Source organism: Schistosoma mansoni, chromosome 2 (genome assembly GCF_000237925.1).
Source record: "Schistosoma mansoni strain Puerto Rico chromosome 2, complete genome".
Lineage (NCBI taxonomy): Eukaryota > Metazoa > Platyhelminthes > Trematoda > Strigeidida > Schistosomatidae > Schistosoma > Schistosoma mansoni.
Window position 1 is genome coordinate 15,561,570 of NC_031496.1, and position 12,258 is coordinate 15,573,827.

Consider the following 12,258-nt stretch of genomic DNA (forward strand, 5'->3'; position numbering starts at 1 on the left):
AGATGCACCTTAACCAATATAATCACTTTTGGGTAACCATTTAACGTTTCAGTTTTTTTTGTTTAATTTGCTTCCGAACTCTACAGCAGCGAGTGAGTGAATCAACTTAACTTTTGACGAACACAAACTTCAATGATCAAATAAAGGACGACTCACCGAGATTCACATTAAATTTTAAAACAAACACTTTTAATTTAGTTCAAAAGTGGGAATAATAATGCTAGGGGTGTAGTGATATTGAAATTATACAGTGAAACAGATTTCTATAGAGTAAAAAAAATGCCTGACCAGAATCTTTCTTTCTTCTCATAAATTTAAGGGTAATATGATATTATGGAGGTTTTCTGTGAGTTTGTCAAGACGAAATTTGGACAGTTACAATCAATGAATAAAATGCTAATCGATGGATGAACGCAACAATATGTCACCGAGTGATGACTATTCACGAGACCGTATAATTGACTTGAGCCTCCAAATGATTAGAAAACAAAGACAAGACCACTAGCCAGACGAATACTTTTACACGTAACAGGATCCTTATATACAGAAAACGAACGCAAAATAAACATAAAATGTCATAAGCGATTGGAAGAGATTAGCTTGTAGGTCACTCATTCTCCAATCAATTAAGGAGTGACTGTTAGGCCTAAATCTTTGAGTATCCTATCGCATCACGCGATAAATTAGTGTGTTGCATTTTATATTCAATATTTAACAATGAACAAAGTAAAAACGAAAACTATTACAGAATACGGTGAAGTTATTGTGCTGTATACCGCATTAGATGCTTTAAACACAAGGCTTTAGTCTGTCGTCAATCGCTAAAATATTGGCTTTTTCATTGTTATGTACCTTACATAAACATCAATGGATTACTTTCCAGATGCTCTAAGAGAGTTCCCTATTTCAAATAAGAAGGAAGGAATAATAATTTGGTAAAGAAATACGATGTACAATAGTGAACTAATCCAGTATTCGTAAGAATAAACTCACCATCAATGGAAATGTACAAGAGGAAAATAGCTGGGAGCGTGATTATATACACAGAAATTGGATATCAAACATAAGTTTAGGTATGTTATACACTAACGACTGAAGACATTTTCACTTCACAAAACTGCATGAAGGATAATAAGAAAAGTTAATGTCTCAGGAAATAAGTAAATAAACATAGATTAAATTATCTTTCTGTTTCATGATGAACTATCAAAGATTATTTAGGACGAAATATGGACTTACCTAATTTATGTTTCATAACTATTTCGGTTCGATCTATCTCACGTATATCGAAACTGGGATCCATGCGTAACTCTGAACTTGTTCTGTCTCGTTTAGGTGCTGGATATAATAATGTACAGGCCAGACCATCTGAATGCTTCTCATGATGATGTACAAGGTCAGAGACTGATGTAAACTTGTTGGATTCAATAACGTAATACTAAGTGAAAAATGAAGGAATGATGATAAAGGTCGGAAACTGTACTTATCAAAAAAGTTGATTCGAAATGACTCATTCACAGGCTACTAATGAGCTGAGAATCAATGAAGCGTTTGTAAAGAGTAGCAACTTAGTTCATACGGTGTGAAATATTTACAACAAAGTTTGGTATTCAAGCTATTCAGCTTTCAACCAACAGATACTATTTCGAAGCCCGCTCCATTTAATTAGGTTTAAGCAGATCAGTACAATCACTACTCCTCATATCATGTGGCTTAAAGAAGAGCACATGAAACTTGCACTTACTTTAAATCCAACGCTAGAAAATCAGAATAATTTATTTCTAGAAGAGTACCAAGAAAGGTACTGAAAATCTGTTGATAATTGGCTTTGATTGTTGGTTTATCATATTATCCATGAAGTCCCTAGAACAGAGGCCTATACGACTAACAAGCATGAATCATTTGTGTAAGAAAAGCATAGATAAAAATGTTTTAACTTTATTTGCATAAAACAAAAACTCCGAACATCGGACGAGAATGTTAATTCAGTTAGCCACGTTAACTGGAGTACTCTGGTGGCAGCTAACAGTAAAATAGCAAACACATATTTAGTCCTGTTTGAGAGATGTCAACTGGATATTCTTGTATCACAGTTTTCATAACATTGTAAATAATGTATGTAACTGGGATTTTCCACTTCAAACATCCGAGAATTCCAAGCAATAAGTTTTGTTACCTATAATGACTATTTTTTTTATCAGTATCAGTATTTACGTTTCAAGGATATATATATACATATGTATGTAAGAAGCTTACCATGTTGGAATCATCACGATGGATACGATAATGCCAAATCTGTCCTTCATAACGAAGACTTATTGTGAGCTGACCAGGATGACTTTCTGATTCTCTGATGAGAAAACTTCCCGTGATTCCACTATTGAGTAAATATTCTGCATAACTCCTCTGAATAGCACCATGATACCACTTTTCTGACTCTAGTCCTACTCTAGCCAAACTTCCTTGACTACCATTACAACTAACATCGTGACTGCTAGTATGTTGGAAAGTAAGTGAACTGCCGGAAGCTGATCCAGTATTCAAAGTTGTGCTGTGATCATTAGGAGGAACAGGAATGCGACCTGTATAGTTTGTTGGTATCCAACCACGTTCATTAGTTCGTATACATTCAACGTCTGACCAATCACCGTCTGCACTGTAACCAAACAGCTGCAGACGATCACCTAAATTAAAGTACAGAGAAAACAAAGTAGGTACTAAGTATGAAGGTACGAGAGGCACCAAACACATCTAAACGGTAATTGAAACCTAAATTATGTTTAAGTATTATAGTATCTCAGGGACTAAAACGACTGTGCTAGAATTTCCAAGCATGAGAAATTAACTACACTGACACAAGATAAGATAAGATTCAGCAAAAACGTTAAGAGACAGATACAAGAAACAACTTATGTTGGTATGTTGGGCTGTAGTGTCGGTTGCTATGTTAAGTCCACATAGCTTATCTAGCTTCTAGACAAGCCAATTTATTCATTTTTCTTGAGTTACATTTTGACCTTGTTAATTATTCGCTTATCAACCTTGACTGTTTTTATGTAAGCGTATGTATACGCATTTCCTATATTATTCATCACATGTCTGTAACTTATTTTTATCAAACCATAAGTATCGACCGACTCTTGATTAAATCGAGTTGGCTCACATGCGTTCTCCATTGAGCACCATTTCGCTTATCCCCCTTCTCTTCGTTTAATTCCTTCGATCGTTTGTCTGGATCAACGATTGTATGAAATATACGTATTCGAAATCCATTCCCGTGTTTAACTTATTTAATTCCGTTATTCACCAACATGATTTAGGTCGATAATTATATATGAGGATTGACGATATGTATATTTCAACAACAGTCATTCACACGATCTAAATGGAGTCAGACCTTGGACTACTAAAGGATAGCGTAATTGTAAAGTAAGGTAATACTCTGCTGTCAGTTTATTTTAAAATACTGACCTCACACTGCTAAGTTTTATTTCGGTCGTAAATCCATTGAAAACGTAGATATTTGCACACGGTCACACGAACTGTGGGTCAACAGTAGTACTTGCTTGACATTAAACCAGTCATTATTACGTCCAGTAGGGATGCACTCTGGCATTTAGAGTGAGAACAGTGTCACGGGGAAAACTCGAAAACACAACAAATAGACAGTGACTATACCCTTTCTTTTGCTATTTTACACCAAAAGTAGAGTAAGAAAGAAAAGACCAACCATATCATGCTTTTTCGGACTCAATGTTACTCACGTACTAAGTGCAAGTCACTGGTTTGAATCCATTGCCATATACTTTTATTTGGACAATCAAGTAGTAAGTCAAGGTATGGCTATAAACCGAGTAAATAAATATGTACTTGGTAGACGAGTTAAATTCAAATGCAAGTTCGTGTAATCGGTTGAAGAAGACACTATGTGATCGAGTGATGCTACCGAGGTAGATGGAGAGAGATCCGAACCCGAGGCATACCGATGCCACTAATCCGTCACCTCACCTAAAGCTTGACTGCACTTTAGTAACAGCTGTAATAATAGTCCCAGATGTTGTGGATTTATTATTCAGACTTTACGCCTTTGAGTACTTCAAAGATATCGCTTTACTAGGCGATGACATAAAAGTTGATCCATTCATCTTGAACACGTTGTCAACTAAAACTCTTAAGTATGATAAGCATATGTAACACTGAAGTGCTCAGTAATTCGACAAAACTGGAAGGAACTTTCTGAACTCATCCTCAATTATTAGTCGTAGGAAACAGTCGAGTTTATGTATATGAACGACTGAGAGTGCTGATGGTTGTGGTAGACAACATCAACTTTCGTATGGTGCGAATGGTGTACGCTGATTCGGTTTGACTCGGTGATATTGTGTCGTAAGCACAGATATTAAAGAGTGAACATACAACTCATCGGTGTGAGCCATTGTTTTGGACTTGAGCAAACTGATCTCTGAGTTAAGGACACTAGAGAAACCTTTGTATTTGATCACTAATGTCTCCGAAGGACTGTTCACATTTTCTTAAAACGCTAAGTTATGCAGAGTGCATTTTTGAGTATGGTGATGATGATTCGACCCATCATCATCTCAAAACATCGACTTCATTGTCTTGAAATTCCAAGCATCACACATCTTAGTGGTGATCCTGTCTCAATTTTATGCCAAGGCCTACATAAACAGTATGACTTACCATTGAAACCAACTACATTTATATATGCTGTCATTTGTTCGCAAACCTACTTCTTCATTTTGTGTAATACAATTAATGGTTTCCTACTTTTCAAGGTTTCTGATGATAAAATATTAATAGTGACTACTCGGTACTGGAAAAACAACTTTTTACCAGGCTTAATTATGGTAGACAACGTGGACATATAAAGTCAAGATAAACTTTACCTTTCTCTACTCTAACTTGTGACTGATTTTCTAGTGTATTTGGTGGAGTGAAATCAAACAAGGCTATTAGTAGTTGATCACTGGGTTGATTTATCTGCGATGTGTGCGCTACAGAACCTTTGAAGTTCGTTGGAGGGTTGTGATTTTGGATCCAAGACGTAGCTAGGAAAAACCATACACAAAATAAGAAAATCTTAGATTTAATATTACAAAATTAACTTGTTTAGAGTTTGCATAGTTCAACATATCCTTCAGAGACCTAGTGTTTGCTGGAAGTTAAACGACAATGAAGCCGAGCAAATACTTGATCAAGCCGATTGTAAGATAGTGGACTAGGACACGGATTACGAACAAGTAGTTAATTACTACTCTGTAAATGATTTAGTCTTAAAGTCACAACTAGTTATTAGAGTCAATATTAGAAAAACTTTCAACAAAGGGTTGCATCACCCCATATGAATTAATGCAATAAACTGCGGTTATTTTCAATCCATAATTGAGCCACTCCTAGTTGTACTTGTGTGACAGACGTGACACTAATCTCATACCTCGTGGCGTGAAGTAAATGTTATTCATGGATAAAACAAATAATACATTAGTCTCAGAAACAGTTACAGTTTAAGAAGTATCGAAGGAACTACCAGTTAGTTGTCGTCAGCGAAGTCTGGAACAAATATTCACTGATCCAAGTCGACGCAACACATTAGCAAAGTGAGACGAAAGCAACATGATGAAAAGAGGAGTGACTGGAATAATTCAGCAACAAAAATAATAAGAATACGCGATGAGAATAAAGTACAAAAAGATGGGAGGAAAGGGTATGTATGAAAGAAATCTGGGACTCGAAATCTAGAGTAAGATATAAAAGTATTTGTGCCACTGTAACTTATTCTAATCCATGTATCTAATCCAAGTATCTAACTACTGGATGTGGTTTTTAAAACTGAAAAGTAACTAGCATATGGTGTTTGTATTCAGATGCAGTCACATGCACTTGCGACAAAACTTGAACCACTCCAGTCACATAAAACGTACTCGATAGCCCTATTAACTCTTGTGTGCTACCGACCGTTTTATACTACTTTTAGTCTACCCCACCTATGTAACGAATGACAATTCAAGATTGTACTGTTTGTTTCCTCGAACCACTTCAGAACGTTTTAAGAATTTTGAATTTTCAAAACTCTTCAGATTGAAAAATAGCTTCTACTAACTGAAATTCCACTTTCCAGTCGTAAGTTTTTCAGACACATATGTAGTTTAAGGATGGAAAACAACCAATTCTATTCATCTAGGAAACCATATAAAAATGCAAACTGATACACTTTGAAGAATGAAATGCAAAGGCGTCCAAAATTAATAGGTAAACTGGTATAAAGCAATTGGATAAAATCGACCACATTTAGGGATGTCATACCATTCCTTACAGATTTTAAGTTCTGGATTATTAGGGTTTGATAGCGAATCCTTAGTCCTTCGGAAATAACATATTCAGTACAACTAGCGAGAGTTTCATAGTGTTGCTTTTATGCAAACTCCTACTCACGTAATATTCGCAGGACGAGATACAAAGTTACTGACGTCATGTCAGCAGCTTAGAGACAAGTCATCCGAGCGTCCAACTTAATGAAAAGGACTCAAGATACTAACTCGCTAGGCTTTATAAATTAGTCATCTAAATCTAGAGCCCAGTTACAAGATCCCTGAACTTGGTCGGACTCAATGGCTTCAACCGTATTTTGCAATCTTACAAATGCCGGTTAAACCTGAAGTTGTCTCCCTCACAGAACATTGCTTTAACATTTTTGGGCTGGGAAAGATTACTGAAACAGCATCTCATCCCTTGAATATAAGGGGAAAGTTTACTAATACGAACGTGAGAAAGCTTGTCATCGTGAAATGACGAATTAAATAATCACTTTAACTGTAATATATAAAAGCCAAATAACTTACATGTGTTTATTTGCAATTCATGGTCAACTTTCGGGTGATATGTGCGACGCGGACGCTCCTTTGTGTGTTGTGCGCCCATAATCAAAAACCTCAGACGTTTACATAATGCGGGGGAAATTATCCTACTTGACTGGCAGGTTAAAACAGAGAACGGTTAATAAAAATTGCTTCCTAATCGCGTATCTTCATCCGACTAAAATTAACTGGATTATATAAATCCGAGTATCAGAAACTCCGCTTCTGGCCTTCTTTTTAGTGGAAATCAGATTTAAATTTTGTGTGGTATGAAAGGTGAACTAAATAGTAAGTTCCGACATTGTTTTTGAGAGCGAAAGTCATTCCGACGGTTGTAAATAATAAGGTGGAAGCTTGCTTCACTCCTATTCGTGTCTGGTAGTAGCATCTCACTGATGGCTCCACGTAAGGGCCGTAGTGGCAGATAAATCCTCAAAACCAGTAATTCTGAAGGTCCTCTATATTGACACTGATTCCGCTAGTTTTACTGGACACACCGTAGCTGAAAGTTTTCGGTCAAACATCCACACAAGAACATCATTGAGTTCAACGTGCTACTCATCCCTCACAACAACCTGTCAACTAGGAAAACATACATCACGACTTGTCAAATGGTTCAAATAGTTGTGGACAGAATAGAAGAAGCTTCCACTTAACGGGCTTCCGTGTCTAGTGGCAGTCGATCACCGACATCTCCAGGCAGGAACCTAGGTATATTACCGATAATAGAAAAAAAGAAATTGGTAAATCATAATATGATGTTATTTTTAATCCTTAAGAATAGGTTTTCTCTTAAAGGACTCCTGGGAAGTCGCTTGTACTAGCTCAGTCGGCAGCGAATTCCACCATTTGACAACACTTGAGGAGTAGAAGTTGTGTCTACAGCCCGTTCTGCTATGTTGGGTCTCCAGTTTCTCGGTGTTACCCCTTAGGTTAGTATTGTGACTAAGCTTAAGTAGATGGTAAAGGAGATGACCAGAAGTGCTAAGGATACTGTAAGTCATAAGAAGGTCACCTCTAAGACGCCGATACTCTAACGGGTAAAGGTTAAATGATTGGAGGCGCTCTTAATAATGTTTGAATTTGAGTCCACGAACTGGTTTCGACCATTTCCAAAATTTAACTCCAAACTCCTTCACTGATGACTTCTGGTTTGACTAGTTTTGCGATCTTCAACTAGAAAGTGTTGCAAGTGATAGTGCTTTCAAACACTGAATTTCCGTGATATCGTCAGTGGTGATCCTCGTTAAGATCCAGTAAACTGAGTGATAAACTATGACGCTGCCCCTGGTTGCAACATAAACTATACGTTTTGCATAATCTGATGTTGTTTTTGTGTTCCTGAGTTTCTTCTCATATTTGTAATTTTTATTTTTACTAATTCAGGACATACCCAAACCACTCAAGGTTAACAATTCTACGCTTCTCACCTTGCAAGCCATTTCGTTGTGTCTTGAAAATATCGAAACGTAGTTCAGATACGCAGAGGCTGACTTCCACGAGCACGCCGTGACGGACCTGCGTGTGCAATTCCTCGCTGAACTAGAGGAACTAACTTGAGAGTTTAGCAGGCACGTTGCACCCATTATGTTTATCAGTGATGTCTCTGAAACCTTATAAACTTTCACAAAGGTCATTCTTAAACGCGTAGACCTAACCTATAGAAAAAGATTGGACCAACAGTTCGACAATATCAAAATGCAACACAGATGAACAACAGAAATGTTGCTACGCATACAAAAGATCGCTGGTCAAGGATGGTGCCTATTTTATTCTTATCTAAGCTACCCAGTAGTGGTACGTGGTTGTCATCTCATTCCAAATCGGTTTGAATAAACCGTATGAAAAAGTCCAAATGGATGAGAATGATATTCTTATTACCGGTATTGTTATACCCTTTGAACTCGACGACATTTCACATGTCTTTCGGCTTAATGAAAGCTAAGTAAACGTTTCAGAGAACCACTGACGATGCTTACAGATGTTCCAGTTTCGTGAATAATTACGATAACTGCTTAATCTCACGTCTGCACAGAGAACAACACATCCAGCATCTGGACATTGCTTTCCAATGACTCTAAAAACAGTGAATCACTGTGATCATTCAGAAACGTCGAATAGAAATGAATTTCTTCAATATTTTTGGACACACTATTGGTGCTTAAGACATCCACTCTCTGAGGAATAAAGTGATGGTCATTCCGCATTACTCAGAACCGACCACAGACAAGCACTTACGTACGCTTACGGTTTGGTAAAATTTTATCGACAGGTCATACCAAACTGCGCGTTTCTCATAAGATCTTTAATTGACCAACTACGTGGAAATACGAAATTCATCTATTTGAACGAAAACGCTAAAAAAAATTTTCTACGGTTGAGGAAACTACGGCAAAAGCATCTATTCTCGCACATCAGGACATCAGAAGCACCCATTTGTGTCTCAGTGGACGCATAAGATTCTGCAGTCAAAGAAGTGTGATGGCGATGGACAGGTGAAACTTGATGACCTTCAAAATCCTTCTCCAGACAGTCTAGGGGCACCGAATAGAGACATAGTACTCTTGGCGAGGAACTCCTAGCTATGTACCGGGTTATGAGGTTGTTTCAGCACTATAGAGGGCCGATAATTCACTCTCTGTTAATTTCTTACTTTTCACCTTGGCTTGTCCAAAAGCAACTACTCTCCTCGAGAGTCTTGACAACTAGACCACGTCTTGCAATGCGCTTCAGATACTTCATGAACTGGTCGCTCCGTTTTGTATTGCTGATTTTGAAGCATATGTTCTTTTTATTTCAGGGGCGTTTGCTATCATTCACTGTTGAGTTGTCATCTTTGGAGCGAATTGAACTGACCTACCCTTCTTCTTTCACTAGGATATTATTCTTTGACTGATAAGAATGTCTATATCTCGTAAGAAAAAGTGTCTTTTAGTACCATTTTGAGCATATGTAATGGTATTGGTTCCTGACTACATGATTCTCGAAGTTGAACGTATGATAACTAAGAAGATAGACATTTAACGTTTAACATCTGGACGTGAGAAATGATGAACTTACCTGACTTAATTGTCGTGGCGTGGTTCAGCCATGCAGGCGCGGTCACTGTATGTAAACTCTCGTTCCATATATCAAGTCTATATATCTCAGTCCGAATTTACTCTTCAAAGGTCCTTAACAGTACCACTGACCGTCGCGATAGGGCGAGCCAGTATGTGCCATGACCTGACTTCCATGTGAGGCCTGATAGATCAGGAGGTCAAATCAATGCGAATCTGCAGTAGCGGAATAGGTCTATTATTCTGGTAGCGAAGATAAATGCACATATTACAGATCTAGACCATTGTCATTCATTCGTTCCGCGCCATTTCAAACGTTTGTTACATTATTATACAGACATTTTTGTCCATTGTTGCCTTTGAAATGTTGTGCCTGGGAAGGCGTAAATGTAATTCAAACACTGATACAGACACACTGAAATGGTCTAGTCTTCGGATCTCACACCCTTGCCAGAACCACATGGATGCACTTAACCCTTGAAGTGTTTTGGCGACTTCATACAATGATCAGAAGCAGTGTCTATCAAGAACAGTAGTGGTGCAATAGTGGCCGTCGCTTTTGTTGAAATTCTAGTGGCAAACCTCGGCTGTCGTCCAGTCATTATTATGGACTGCCGACGCCTCTTCGAATCCGGACCAATACACTCTTAAAGATCATACAATTTCGAGCAACCTCCTGATATTCCGAAGCTGATGGATCAGCAGAAAGATTTCACCGACAATTGAAAGCCTCAAATTTAGTTCCAAACGTAACACAATGGAGTGACTCTCAATCACTCATGTTACTTGAGATTGGAAATGCACAGGAAGTTTATTTCCAGGAGAGTTCGTAGATCCTTTGCTTTTTAGTGAATAAGGATCGAAACTCCTCTCGACTGCGTTCAACTGATGTTTTCGTCCAAGCCACTAGGAGAGAATAAGTTGTAACAGTAAACAAATTACCTAAGTGAATAGCGTTGTGGATATTCAAGACTGATGCTGACTTTATTATTTCCATTGAGCTCACACTCGTGACAACTAGCTAACTTAGATCACGCTCTTCTCGACGGATCACATACCTTCCAACTTTAATTTCGAACTTCCTTCATTCCTGATTACTGGTATCACTGGTTTTAAGATCTTCGGTTAGAAAGTGTTTTCGACGAAAGCTCTCTCATGCACCGAATAGCCGTGAAATCATTTAAACCTACATATGCTTAGAAAGAGAATGAGAATCATGGGTATATTGTGCTTAAGTGTTGCTCTAAGTCCTGTGAATACATCACATTGTTAAATAGATGATTTCTGAAAGGTTTCATGGATTACATTAGTCTGTTTCTATTCATAAGACTTGACAACTTGTGAAGAAAGGAAGGTGAGCCTGTAGAATTATGGTCCAATTCATTGCTAGTACTATTATAATAATAAACGTATCGTGCAACAAGAATAAGCTAAATAACGTCTAGTGCCTTTGAAAAACACATTTGGACTAAGGATAAAATAATATATTTAATGTGAGTGAAGACAAGTAATACAGAATGACCATGTGTGCGAACCTAAGCCATACTATCCGATTTTACGAATGGATGAATGTTCCCGCGTTCATCATTGCTGGTTTTCTCTCCGTGTTAAATGTTGAATACCTATTTTCCCAGCTATATCATGTTCAGCTGAGAAGATTGTATGGTTAGGACCATTACCACTACACATCCATCGCCCATTTTGACTTGTTATGTTTCCATTTTCTGACTATTTTTTCAGGGTTTTTTTGAAAGTGTTGTAGTGGCATTGTACCTCAACCACACAATCCTCAAAGCTGAAAATTGGATAATTGGAAAAATTGACTTTCAACATGTAAGATCAAGAGAAGGTCAATAATGGTGGACTCAGGAACATTCACTCGAAATCAATTCAGTTGATCGGATGGCATGGCTCAGCCTTGCAGGCGTGGATATTCCTGTGTAGTATCTAACCCCTCTTATTCATATTAAACATATTGTTCTGTCTCCAGCTTGACTGTGTTTCCCATTATATATTAGTGATGATTATGATAAGAGGAATCAGTGTAGACAATAAAATGACTTCCAAGCAAGATTAGGCGGTTACAACATGAAAAATCCACAATTTTAGGATTAGGTCTATTATTAGCCTAGTGCTAATAACGAAGTAGACCACAATTCTACACTGTCTCTAGTTATGCAGGAGTGCTTAGGATTCCGTAAGTCATTTAGCGGTCGCTCATAAATCTTACACACTATATTGAGCAAAGATTCCATACATCGCTCTCTATAGGGTTTGGATATGAATACCTTTTATCCCTCAGGAATGAAACAAGAGACATTGTG

General features: G+C 37.6%; 1 protein-coding gene across 1 annotated transcript in view; it reads right to left on the reverse strand.

The window, feature by feature from the left end:
* Positions 1-6,939, reverse strand: part of Smp_128790 (tyrosine kinase) — a gene marked incomplete at both ends in the record, with an annotated part of 29,686 nt that extends 22,747 nt beyond the window's left edge. The window contains 4 exons of the mRNA XM_018795829.1: positions 1,240-1,438; positions 2,257-2,684; positions 4,908-5,069; positions 6,861-6,939. Coding sequence (XP_018650102.1) covers positions 1,240-1,438; positions 2,257-2,684; positions 4,908-5,069; positions 6,861-6,939 — 868 coding nt within the window. The remainder of the gene's footprint in view (positions 1-1,239; positions 1,439-2,256; positions 2,685-4,907; positions 5,070-6,860) is intronic.
* Positions 6,940-12,258: the final 5,319 nt, after the last annotated feature.